This window comes from Onychomys torridus, chromosome 4 (assembly GCF_903995425.1).
Source record: "Onychomys torridus chromosome 4, mOncTor1.1, whole genome shotgun sequence".
NCBI classification, from domain to species: Eukaryota; Metazoa; Chordata; class Mammalia; order Rodentia; family Cricetidae; genus Onychomys; species Onychomys torridus.
Genome location: NC_050446.1, coordinates 101,065,543 through 101,079,524, shown reverse-complemented (window position 1 = coordinate 101,079,524; position 13,982 = coordinate 101,065,543). Strand labels below are relative to the sequence as shown.

The 13,982-nt window shown below is 41.6% G+C and overlaps 1 protein-coding gene across 3 annotated transcripts in view; it reads right to left on the bottom strand.

Annotated features, from left to right (window-relative positions):
- Positions 1-13,982, bottom strand: part of Usp8 (ubiquitin specific peptidase 8) — a 56,429-nt gene that overhangs the window by 24,103 nt on the left and 18,344 nt on the right. For all 3 annotated transcript variants that reach the window (XM_036184792.1, XM_036184789.1, XM_036184791.1), the window contains 6 exons: positions 10,091-10,253; positions 7,772-7,814; positions 5,256-5,400; positions 1,490-1,652; positions 630-774; positions 132-355 (listed from right to left, as the gene is read on the bottom strand). In XM_036184792.1, coding sequence (XP_036040685.1) covers positions 132-355; positions 630-774; positions 1,490-1,652; positions 5,256-5,400; positions 7,772-7,814; positions 10,091-10,253 — 883 coding nt within the window. The remainder of the gene's footprint in view (positions 1-131; positions 356-629; positions 775-1,489; positions 1,653-5,255; positions 5,401-7,771; positions 7,815-10,090; positions 10,254-13,982) is intronic.

Genomic DNA, 13,982 nt, shown 5'->3' with positions numbered 1-13,982 from the left:
GATGTGCAGATTCTCTTGATGTTTCCTAAGGTGTCACAGGTTACAGGTAACTCTGTATTCTGTGTCAACATTGTATCAAAACAAAGGATAATAATGTTAGTAAAAATGAAAAAAAAACCAGAAGACAATACCTGTGGAACAGTCTTTGTAGCAGGCACTGGCTGAATTATGGGTGAAGCTTCGGCTCTGGGGACAGCACTCGGTCCAGCTAGAGCTGACAGGCTCAGTAGTCTTGGCTTTTCATCTTGACCAATTACCAACTCTGCATTTTCATCTACTGCTATAGGTGGAGTAGGCATCTGGGCAGGGAGTTTGGGAGGAACTGGTTCTTCCAGTGAGGGATAAGTAAAATCCACTAAAATCCCCAAAAAGACAATGCATGTTTTTAAGAACAGCAAACTTCGCATACAATTTTTATATGTTAAGCATGCTCTTTGTGATAGCTAAATGTGAATGAAATGGCAATCACTATCGTCTTAAAGAAACATGAACCCTTAGTCTGTAGTATTTTGCCTGAAAACAAACTAGCATTGACTAGGACAAAGGCATATACAATCAAAGTTACCCTGAATATAGAAATGTTTTATTCTATACTGAAGCAAGTTTAAACAAATTTTTCACATACATACATGAGACAGACACCTCTTCAGTTTTGTTTCGAGGGGGTGGAGTGACCTTAGCATTTGTTGTATACTGCGGATAGCAAAGAAGCCAGTTTTCATAGCCTCCCTCCAACACCAAAGGCTCATGGCGCAGGATAGTTTTACTTTCCCACTACAAAATAAAGACAGACTATTTTTAAGATGGAAGCAGTCTCTTGACAGCAAAAACCATAAACCACAGTAAAAACCAAATGTAGAACTATTCACTGTCAAGCAAAATGAAAGCAAAGAACAGTTAAATTCAAAATCCAACTTTAAATGAAGTATTAGACATAAATCAATACAAGTTTTAAGAGCCAAGAAACAATCCATGATCTTATAAGGAAAGTTATAAAATAAATACAAGACAAAAACTAATGAAAACCTGACCACCCAGAGATATTTCTTAATGTTTTGGGGCTAATTCTTAGTGTCCCACATACATACATACTTTTCAAAATGTATTTTTATAAAACAATGAAACTCTTAATTTGCAGCTTTTTCTTTTATATGAATCTCATTAAGAGTTGTATCATTTACAATGGCTACACTAGTGTGTATGTGTGTCTGTGTGTGTACACAGATACCCCCAATGCTGGAATAAACACCAAAGATAAGCATACACCCCATCCCCTTTAATAAAATTACCAAAATTGGAGTAGCCGAGTCCAGACTCAAAAACACCTTATGACTTTCAACATCCAATGTTCACCTCTAAGGTGGTTACTGAATACAACTTCCTAGGCATACCGCTGGTTTAAAAGTCTAGCGGAGCCAGTTAAAACCAGTCTCCACAATTTCCTAACAATCAGACAGAACTTGTTGAAGCAGCAAGGGGAGCCCCCAACCTTGAAAAGTGCGTCTTTCAGACTCCGCAGAGTGGTCCCCAGCAGCAGATCTTCCGCGGAACTGAACCAGTCCAGCAGCACCACATAGTCCACGCTCCCTCGCTTTTTCCAAGTGTCTTTAGAATCATCGGAGAGTTTTGCTTCAATCCAACTAGCAGTAACTCTGAAATGAACGAGCATTTGAGATAAAATATTGAGACAAAGTGGAGAAATGATCCTTGTACTCTGCCACACTAGGACAAACTTTACCCCTTCATTAGTGCTTTTAATAATTATTAGGAAAGGAAAGAAACAGACTTAATTCTGACCCTTTTTAAAAAAGAATGGGGGGGCACAAAACTGAAAACAGGAAATCACCTGGACAACTTTCCTCAGCCAAATCTAAACTGGAGAACTAATAACTAACTTCCTAACTAAACTAACTTCCTAACTAAACTAGTTCCTAACTAGAACTAACTTCCTAAGCAACATTACTCATATTTAAACTTACTTATATTTATACCTATAATAACTAAACAGCAAGATTTAATTTAATTAGCAAGCACATGCAGCCCTAAGTGTGGCAGATACTATTCTATATGCTTTGGATCTTTTTTTTTTTTTTTTTTAAAGATTTATTTATTTATTATGTATACAGAAGAGGGCGCCAGATCTCATTACAGATGGTTGTGAGCCACAATGTGGTTGCTGGGAATTGAACTCAGGACCTTTGAAGAGCAGTTGGTGCTCTTAATCTCTGAGCTATCTCTCCAGCCCCTATGCTTTGGATCTTATTGAATCCTTACAACGGTACAATCAGGAGACATTACTCTCACCTTATAGCTGAGAAATCATGGCATACAGAGGTCTGCAACGTGTCTGAGGTTACAGCATAGGTCTGCACTTAGATCCTTTCTTCAACATGTCCTCAACTACACAGGAGACACAGTGTCCAGCTACTCTTTTGCTCATATGGAAGCTCACACACATCCTTACAGCGGCCTGTTACACAGACCCTAATGGTCTTACTGCTTCTTTCTCTTAAAGTCTGTCCCCTTTGCTCATTCACACCAGCCACTGACCTTTGACTCCTGATTCATTCAGATGTGCTCTTGGCTAAGGGCCTCTATTCTTGCTGTATCCTCTGTCTGCTCCCCATTCCTGACCTCAGAATGTGCACCACCCATCTCCCCTACATATTCAACACTTGCTAAGAACTTTTCTTTGATTCTTCTTGAACTAAACTTTAGGATCTACTCCAAGACAAACAGACATACCCACACATCCCAATACATACCCATCCACCCAGCACACCTTACTTATTAACATAAAGAACATCACATTTTTAATTATTAATTTCTTATCTGTCTTATCTATTTAATTAAATCTTTAGACAGGCAACAACTTTTATCTGTTCACTGGTTTAGCCTCATCACTTAGAACCCTAGTAACAACCCAGCCTACCTCTCAGTCATATTTCCTGAATGAAGAATAACTAACAGATCTATCCCTTTGGTGAAAGGTACCACTGCTTAGAGGCCATTCAGCATGTAGTAGCCATTTCAGTATTTAACGACAGAACTAGCAAGCTGAGTGGAACTAGCGGAACTTCCCCCAAAGAAAACAAAAAGGCTCTGGACTAAAAATAAAACAATGTTTCTAAGTAATAATTAGTTACTCTATCTACTAGGAAGTGAAGAGGAGGTGTGTATATAAAATACTATCTCCTAGCTGTTCTTAGAGAGACATATCAAGACGCAAAACCCACGACCTATAGAAAATGGAGACAAATGGAATGTGAGGTTCTTTTTTTTTTTTTTTTGAGCTGGGGATCGAACCCAGGGCCTTGCACTTGCTAGGCAAGCGCTCTACCACTGAGCTAAATCCCCAACCCCAAATGTGAGGTTCTTAAGGGATATTTATTTGCCCATACATTCCTTTTAGGATTGGTTTTCTAGTGAACTTAGGTTGGGAAATAACAGAATCAAGAAGTGTCTCCTAAAATTAAGTTTCTCATGTATTGTCTTCATAATCTGTTCTATAATTTAATTTAAAATGTAACTTAATAATCAATACAATTTAATTATATTGTTTATTTTAATAAATTCATATGTCCCCGTATAAATGAAAAAAGCACCATCATATCCAAGTAAACTATATTGTAGTCACACCAGGGAACACACAGAGCAATGGGAATGAACATATGTACTTACACACAGTAATGAAGATGACTATCAAGAAATAGGTTGAGCTGGGCGGTGGTGGCGCATGCCTGTAATCCCAGCACTCCGGAGGCAGAGGCAGGTGGATCTCTGTGAGTTTGAGGCCAGCCTGGTCTGCAAAGCAAGTTCCAGGACAGCCTCCAAAGCTACAGAGAAACCCTGTCTCAAAAAACCAAAAAAAAAAAAAAAAAAAAAAAAAATCAGAAGCGAACTTCTGTCCTCTGTCTGGGGTTCTCCCATTGTGCTGTAAGCCTGTATTTAAGACCTCCTCCCTCCTTCAATAAAAGGCATTTGGCATAAAAAGAAAGAAAGAGAGAGAGAGAGAGAGAGAGAGAGAGAGAGAGAAAGAAAGAAAGAAAGAAAGAAAAAGAAAGAAGGGATCAAGATCATGATGGGGAAACCCACAGAGACAGCTGAGCGGTGCTAGTTGGAGCTCACTGACTCTGGACTGACAGCTCGGGAACCTGCATGGGACTGAACTAGGCCCGCTGAATGTGGGTGACAGTTGTGTGGCTTGATCTGTTTGTGGGGTCCCTGGCAGCAGGACCGGGACTTATCCGAGGTGCATGAACTGACTTTTTGGAGCCCATTCCCTGTGGTGGGATACCTTGCTCAGCCTTGATACAATGGGGAAGGGCTAGGCTCTCTTTCAACTTGGTATGCCAGACTTTGTTGACTACCATGGGAGGCCTTACCCACTCTGAGGAGTGGATGGGGAGAGAGTGGGAGGGGGTGAGGAGGTGGGAGAAGGGGAGGGAGGGGGAACTGGGGTTGATATGTAAAATGGAAAAAATTTAATAAATAAATATATATTAAAAAAAAAAAAAGACATAGGCTGAATGGAAGAACAGAGTTACTTACACCCAGGGAGGCTAAACGAGACTATCACAAATTCAGGCCAGCCTGTTAGCACAGAACTCCTTTATTTATTTGTTTGTTTGTTTGTTTGTTTCTTTTTGGTTTTTTCTTCTCTTTTTAAAACTATTTATGTATGCATTTCTTCAGACCAGAAGAGGGCACCAGACCCCATGACACTGAGTGGGTGCTGGGAATTGAACTCAGGACCTCTGAAAAAGCAGCTAGTGCTCTTAACCTCTGAGCCATCTCTCCAGCACCTCTTTTAGGCTTTTCCAGACAGGATGTTTTTGTGTAGCCCTGGCTGTTCTGGAAATCAATCTGCAGACCAGGCTGTCCTTGAACTCAGAAATCCATCTGTCTCTGCCTCCCAAGTGCTGGGATTAAAGGTGTGGACCACGATCACCCAGCCATTATTTTTTTAAAGAATTATTTATTTATTATGTACACAGAAGAGGGCGGCAGATCTCATTACAGATGGGTGTGAGCCACTATGTGGGTGCTGGGAATTGAACTCGGGAACTCTGGAAGAGCAGTCGGTGTTCTTAACCTCTGAGCCATCTCTCCAGCCCCTTAAATTTATTTTAAATTATATATTACATCCCCACTGTAGTTTCCCTTCCCTCCTCTCCTCTCAGCCCTACCTCCCACATTCCCTCTCCCCCAGATCCACTCCTCCTCCATTTCTATCTAAACACACAGTGACCTACCCTGGACTGATAGCTTCTTCAGGAACACTGAGAGAATCTGAGATACAGGAAAGCTGATAATCCTGTATTTTTCGAGCATCCATTATAATCAAGCTGATGTTTTTATCCATCATCATTGTATACAGTTCCTTTGCTGTGATTGCTCCTTGGAATTGAGAGACACAGTAATAAACAACAAGAAACGCCCAGTTCTATGTGCTAACACGTTAGCAAACACGGAAGAGCAAAGCATACTTGGCATCAGACTTGCCATCCCACTGTATGATTGTTTAGCTTTTACATGAACACTAGGTATACTTTGTGTTAACATTTACTAAGAGACAAATTCCATGTCTTGTTTAGATATAGGCTGGACACACAGCTTGATAGAATAGTGTCTGCCTAGCTGTGCTCAGCTCTGGGTTTAGTTCCATTTCGCTTCCCATCGCCCAATAAAAACTTCTCAGGGTCACCACTGTATCTGGTGTTCGTTCTACTACTAATGTTAAAGAAAGAAAATTAAATATGCATCTTATTAATACAGAAAACAAGTTCACATGCAAAATCCATGGTTAATAGAATCACAAGGGCTAGTGATGTGGCTCAGCTATCCAGCACATTGAGGCCCTGGGTTCACTCCCTAGCAACTGTACAAACTGGGCATGACAGAGTACTTGCATTAATATTCAAGGTCATACTGGACTACATACAAAACTCAAAGCCAGTTTAGGGTAGATAAGCTGCTGTTAAAACAAACCAGTCTCAAAACGTTCTAGCTTATCTTTTCTAGTTCTTTCTCAAGTCTCTAGAGAGGTGCTATGAGGATATTTGAATGTTCAGATTTCCAAGTATTTATTTAATTGGGATGGGGTGTGCAACTTGGCAAAAATAAACCAAAACAAAACTCTCTATGTTGCTACTTTTTGCCAGCTTTATGACCTGAAGTAAAAGAAAGATCAAACACCATCACATGGAACTTTGGATGCCAAAGCTGTTTCTGCAGCTGTGAGAAACACAGGTAATCTTAGGAACAGCTGCTACAACCTCTTTCCTTCCTCTCCAATGTCAGGATCACTTTGATAATGAACAGAATAAACAAGCAGAGGACAGCAGCCACCCAGGACAATAGCTGAGCATGATGAGCTACAAAGGAATGAATGATGAGAACCCATCTTAGGATAACCAACAACAGCTTCTAGGAAGGTACCTTACTCAATGTATTTTTACAATTACCAGAGGATAATATGCTAGTACATGAGTGCTTTGGAATAACATATTATTGTTTAATTTAAATCTAAAGAGGAAAAATTTCTCTAGTAGATGAAGTCAACTCCCTAACTCTTGTTGGTAGCTCATGTATCTGTCACTAGAACTATCACCTATGGATACATACAAATTACTAATTCAGACTTTCTTTTTCCCCAGGGGGCGAGGGCATCTGTTAAATAATTCTTATGATCTTACAGTCACAAATAATAATAGCTAATAATCCTTAAATTTACTATGGATTCTGAAAATTCAGTATGTATTAGCTGAAATTAACTATGAACTGCTTGCTTTCCTTATCTTAACTATGGGTGACACAATTCCATGGTCTGAGGTCCTGTTTGGGTGGAAAGGAGAAAGGAGCTGAGAGCTAGCAGTCACCTCCCCCTGCTTCCGGACATGACCAGCTGCCTCAGCAGCCCACACCATGACTTTCCCACAGTGATCGACTGTGTCCTGGAACCATGAGCCACAAACCAACCTTCCTTCTATTAGTTGCTTTTGTCAGGGTATTTTCTTTCCTTTCCTTCCCTTCCTCCCTCCCTCCCTTAGATTTACTTATTATGTATGTATGTTCTTCCTGCATGTGTCCCTGCAGGCCAGAAGAGGGCACCAATCTCACTATAGATGGTTGTGAGCCACCATGTAGTTGCTGGGAATTGAACTCAGGACCTCTGGAAGAACAGTCAGTGCTCTTAACCTCCGAGCCATCTCTCCAGCCCCAGAGTATTTTATTTTCGAGTCAGGGTTTCTCTGTGTAGCACTGGCTGTCCTAAAACAACTCACTCTGTAGACCAGGCTGGCCTCAAACTCACAGAGATCCACTTGTCTCTATCTCCAGAGTGCTGCGATTAAAGTTGTGTGCCCCCACCACCCAGCTTGTCAGAGTATTTTATCATAGCAACGGGAAAAGAAAATAATACACCCCCACTTTGCAGATGGCTAAACTGAGGTAGTGGTAAATATCACATTCAAGATACCGAGGAGCAGCTTCTAAGAGCCAATCCTCTTAAACACTGTGCTACATTTAACCATTGCATCTAGATAGAAAAAAAGGTAAGTAAACTGCATATTTCCACATCTTATCATGCCAGGCTAAAATAATCATAAAATATCCCAAGTAAATCCATGCAGAACTTACGGCATTTCCATCCACTCGTGGAGTGAGGAAAACACAAGTCTACACAAGGCTCAGACACAGTGCTGAGACAGACCCTCACTGTGCCAGAGTAAGGGCTCCTGAGCCCGAAAGGGCGTCCTTTCTCACATACCTCTCTCAGCAGCTCCGCCCTTCTCACTCTTCTCACCGCTGACCTAGTTCACAGAGGAAGAGTTTTAATTTCATAGCAAAAAGGCTCATTGCGATTAAAACTAAGAAATGCAGTGTGCCAAGTAATGGCATTCTATAAAAATGCACATAAAAAGGGACAGAGTTCAGGAGTGGAGCACATGCTTCCAGTGCATGAAGCACTGGGTCCAATACCCAGTAATGCCCTCCACCCTCAAGTATCCAGACACATGATGGCTTTGCCACATTCTTCTAGTAGGCAGCAGCTAAAATAACCAGCAGCAGATCAGTCACTGTTCATTCTCAAATTTTCTTAAGCATCACATTAAAATTAGTACTTAATTAGAAAGTGCTTCTGACAATGAAACAGCAATTCTAGCTACTCTAGTCAGTGTCTTCCACTATAAAATGAAAGGAAAATCAAGTAATACAACATACTACTTAATTTACATCTTCTAACTGAGACAACATGAGATAACACTCAAGATGCCAGCTCATTTTACAGCTGGGAAAACTGAGTACCCACCTGGACCTATGGATCAAGCTAGTAGCACATGTGTACATGCACATTTGCACAAGTTCTGTGTATCAGCTGCCTCCTGTGTGATACAATACGGGACACAGGGCACCATCTACAGAGAATTCTTATCATGAAACAAAACCTGCACATGCCGACAATGCAGGAAATAAAGAAAACCTACAGGTTGGGGCAAGCAACACAAAATGTGGTTCACTTTCTCTATTCAGTCAAATACTATGAAAATTCAGAGGAAGAGAATCTCAAACGGAGATTATTTTAGAGCCTTAAGAGATATAACAAGGAAAAGACAGTTAATTGTTTTTCATCATGATTCAACAAATCAACTTTAACAATCACGTTCAGACAGGTAGGAAAGTCTGCTATAGACTGAGCACCAGGTATCACTAAGGAGTTACTGTTAAATCAGGGTGGAATATGGGACTGTAGTTGTGTGAGATGGATAGCAAAGTGTTCAGTATTAAAGTGGCAAAGGAGCTAGAGACTGCTTTCCAATACTCAAGCAAAGGAAAGAGTGTAGGAGACAGATAAAGCAGGACAAGTGGTGAAGAGAAAAGAACAGTGATGTAGCTCAGCTGGTCATGTGCTTGCCCTGGCATCCTGTAACTGGGTGTGATTACACAGGCCTGTATGGAAAGTGGAGGCAGGAGGAGCAGGAATTCAAGGCCAGCCTTGCCTACATAGTGAGTCTAGGCTAGCCTGGGCTACAAAGAGATCCTGTCTCAACAACAACAACAAAAAAGTGACTGACCACTTTTGAAATAGCAACAAAATGAAAAAGTCCCTTCATACCATTCTTTCAAGTCCTGTTATTTGGTTATAATAACAGGACAAACATCTCCCCTAAGTTAGTGGTTTCATCCTACATTACGAATTCCAAATGACAACAGTAACCCACACACAAGTGACAGACTGCTACAAATGCTTACAAAACGCACAGGCCATCACAGGAAGCAAAGCAGAAGTTTCCAAGGATTTAAACAATTGAGAAGAAATGTACACTTAGGAAGACTAATTTCTGAGAAAGGAAAGAGGCATGGTGACAGCTGGCAGAGACCAAGTCACTGGTGGATTTGATAAGATCTTGTCGACGTGCTAGGAACACTGAATGAAATGCAGAGAGCAACAGACAGACAAAGGGAAAACAAACAGAGGAAGGAAGGGACGGAGGGAGGGAGGGAAAGACGCCAGAAACCAAAGAAAGCAGCAAGCAAGACCTTCTCTCTTTTTTAATTTTTTTTTTTTGTTTTTTCAGGATACAGTTTCTCTGCATAGCCCTGGCTGTCCTGGAACTCACTCTGTAGACCTGGCTACCTGCCTCTGCCTCTGGCATGCTGGGATTAAAGGTATGTGCCACCATGCCTGGCCTGCCCTTGGCCCAAGTCCTTCTCTTAATGTAGATTTCATTATGAGGCAAAAGATATCTCAGACCCTGTTTCAAGACCTTCATTTGGCAAATAAGGAAACTGAGTCCCAGAGCTGTTAGCAGAACATAGTTGGACCAGATCACAATCAATCACTTCCTCTCATCCACCCTCATTCAGGTTACAGTCACTGCTGTAACGAAGGCCACAACAACGTTCCTGTGCAAGCTTACAGGAAAACCCAAAACCAACTGCAGCTGGGACATTGGATTCAATTTCTGATCGAACACATGAAATGTTATCCCTGTTACCTCAAAGAATTTTACAGTGGTACCTCAACTCCTTACAGGCAGGTCGCCTGGCAAACAGAACCAGTGTTTACACAATAAAGCTGAAATACCCTTTGAGTTTTGTTTTTGGAATCCGACACATTCTCCAAGGAGCGTCTGGCCACCGCTCCACTGTCCTCTCTCCCCGCCTCCTGCTTTCTCTGCTGCTGCAGCTGCTCTTCCTCCCGTCTGTCCTTTTCTTCCAGTTTTTTCCGAACTTCAGCCTCTTCGTATCTAGTTCAAAGGAGAATTCTGTTATAACATGACAGAGTACAGTTACGGGAGTTCATGTTCCATTACTTAGCATCCTGCCTCAGGCACTTTATGGCTTTTAACTCACCCCTTCCAACTCAAATTGAACTCTGGTAGACTTCCCATTCAAACCACACACATCTGCTCTCAGAGGCTGGCTACATGCTTACTTTAAACCACACAAAAGCCTCGAAAACAAATGTTATGCTCTTTATTAATGTTCCTTTTGCTTTTACACTAATTTCAAATTTTTAATGATCAAATCTGCTACAATTTCCTTTTTAAAATACAAACTATTTTGTATTTTCTCTCTAAGAGAAATTATCCCAGTATCACAATTATGTTGATTTAAATAAAAATGTTAAGTATTCAAGAACAATATTACCCATACTGTGGGAGACCAGCTCCCACCTTTTCAAAGGATTCCTATGAGGAGGAGAGAGGAATAAGGAATTTTTAGATTGAAAGATAGTGGAGAAGAGACAGACAGAAACAAGGTAGCTTCAGAGGAACCTGGGTCAATACCCAATGGCCCCTTCAGTCTCTTCAAAAGGGCTTTTTATAACAATACAAAGACTGGAGCCAAAGACCTCCCCCTTGCTAGTCAAAGCATACTGCACAGCCAAGTGCAGACCCTTCCAAACACCTGGTAACCATGCATGTGGTAAAGTCATCCCTTTGAGTAAAGCAAGTGGATTCCCACACCACACCAAGTAAAGAGTCATTATCAAAGTCAAGAACTGACTGTCTTAAAAAGGAAGGCTTTACTGAAATGTCTAGTAGGCCGGAAGTTAACCCAGCTATGGTACTACAATTTGCAAAAATACAAGATATTTGGAATATTCTCCACAGAATTAGAAGCAGTACTTTTCGAAATGTATGCTAACAAAGCTTACCCTGTCATTAGTAATGATGGCAATGCCTGCTGGTTTTGAATTTAAGAGGATGGGGGAAGAAGGAGGCAGAGGTGCGGGGCACGGGAAAGGGAGAGAGAAGAATACAGAATGGAGGGAGAGGGTTAGTAAAGAATGAATCAAACTTTGACTTTATTATACTGTTTGCTCCACATACGGCACAGTATATGGAGGGCAGATGCCCCCCTAGACAGACAGACACAGCTCTGGACAGCCACAGAGACAAGGAGTAGGCAGGACGACAGACTGGGAAGGGGACCTGTCAAGCTCTCTGATTTTGACAGCCTCATTCTTAATGTCAGGACTTCACACTCTGGAAGCAGCAGCTAAAACGCTTAATGAACTCTAAATATGGAAAGCCAGAGTTCCAGTCTCTTTGCATAAAGTTGTCCATGTCTCTGGCCAACATCCAACCTAAGTAAGGATAGAGCAGATACTGAGAAACCAGCTAACTCTAAAAGAGAAAAGCTGGAAAGACATTTCAGATGCTGGCTACTACAGGTTAGATACTTTATAAAGTCCAACTTCAGCCAAGTCCACCACCCTCCCAGAACAAGATACTCCAACATTCTTCAAGGGAATAAAACAAGAGGCTGAGAGCCTGCATAGCCCACCATGTCCAAAGTTACTCAGCATACCAAGAAAACAGGAAACAGGATATCCAAGGAGAGAGGGGGCAAGTGATGGAAATTGACCATGATAAACTGATGACATCTTGATGACAGACACAGAACAGAGCAAACAAAAGCAGCTACCCAACTTTGCCCAAGGACACAAACGAAAATGGTTTGTAATGACTAAACATATAGAGCCCTCCTCTTCGAAGAAGCAGATACTATAAAACAGCAAACAGAAGGCCTGGAATTCAAATGCTCTGAAAAACTTACCTGAAAATTGGAGGTGACAGTCAGTACCTAAAGAGCAATAGAGATTTTTCCAATGTAAGAAGAGAGAGAATGAGAGAACAGTTTAAAAGGTAATGAACACAACCTCAGATGGATTGCCTGGACAAAACCACAGGCCTGCTGGAGTGCCAGCCAGAGAATGAAACAGAATAAAGAATAAAGATATTTGAAGAAATAATAGCCCAAACTCCCCAAATGTGATAAGAGACATAGATTCACAGATGCACAGAGCTCAGAAGCCCAAACAGGAAAAATACCAAGGAAAACAAAAGCAACCAGTTACATCATGGTCAGACTGAGGCTAAAGGAAATCTCAAGTTGGAGACTGTCATACATAGCATTCAATAGACTAATGACAGGACCAACTGCTACGCATTTCCACATCAGAAACAACGAGGACAGCTGGACAGGGTGGCGCATGCCTTCAATCCCAGCACTCCAAGGGCAGAGGCAAGTGGAGCTCTGTGTTTGAGGCTAGCCTGGGCTACCAAGGGGGACAAAAGACAAAAAAACAAGTACAAGCACAGAACCCCGTCAACTTGGAATCCTACATCTTATGAAAACATTCTTTAAGAATAAATCAGGTGATAAAGGAGCTTGCCGGAAGGAAAGTCCTGATAACTGAGTCTGATCCCCAGTCTTCACATGGTAGATGGAAAGGACACCCCCAAGCTGTCCTCTGACCACTCCACACACAAGCTGTGGCATAAGGGCACACGCTTAGACCCAAAACAAATAAGCAAATGAAAAACAGGAGTAAAAATAAAGTATGTCTAGATAAAAGGGAAGAACTTGTTCCTAACAGATGGGACTACCAGAAAAGCTGGAGAAATTCTCAGAGCACAGGAAGGAGTCAGGCAGAAACGTGCATCTTGAAGCAATGGAGAGTGCCAGAAACTAAAGGAAAGGAAAGGCAGGTAGAGAAGAGTACTTCCCTCTCTTACTTCCTTTAAAGCTTACGTGCTACAATTAGACTAGGCATGAACAGAGGAAATGTATCACTGAGACAGAGATTGTCAGGATGAATGAGAAAGTAGGATCTAATTATATTGGATGGGCTAAAAGTAATGAAGGAGAGAAGCAAGGTTGATCTCAAAGGACAGAGATTATTTCCAGATAAAAGAGACACATAATGATAAAATTCACCAGGAATTTATGATAACCATAAATGTGTAAATGCCTAAAAACAGAACTTCGAAATACACAAAAGCTCAATGAATTACAAGGAGAAATAAACAAAATTTTAGAGATTTTTAGCACCTTGTCACAGTAATTGTTACAATTACAACTTCTTCCAAAATCAACACCCTGAAACAAAACAAGAACCCAAAGCAAACCACCACCACCTGCACCAACAAGAAGCTCAGCTAAGCCAGGCCTGTAAATGCAGGTCTCCGCCCTGAGCTACTGGAGCAGCTGAAGCAGGAGGGCCACAAACTCAAGGCCAGCCTGGACGACTCGGTGACACTATCTCAAAATAAAAAGGAGACAGCCGAGCCGGGCGGTGGTGGTGCACGCCTGTAATCCCAGCACTCGGGAGGCAGGTGGATCGCTGTGAGTTCAAGGCCAGCCTGGTCTACAGAGCTAGTCCAGGACAGGCTCCAAAACTACAGAGAAACCATGTCTCGAAAAACCAAAAAAAAAAAAAAAAAAAAAAGGAAACAGCACAACCAATGACTATGTCCAAGTGTTATGTGTTGGGATATATCTCCATGTTAGAGCATTTGCCTAGCACAAGGCCTTATGTGCAAATCCTTAAGGGGGGTGGGGTGGGGCAAAGAACAGTTAAGGAAGATTTGAACAGCTTTCAACAAGGCATGGGAGACCTAAACGACAAAGAGTAAGTACTGGGGTTTGAATAAGGTCCCTGTCAAGTGTGACTCCCCTCCCGA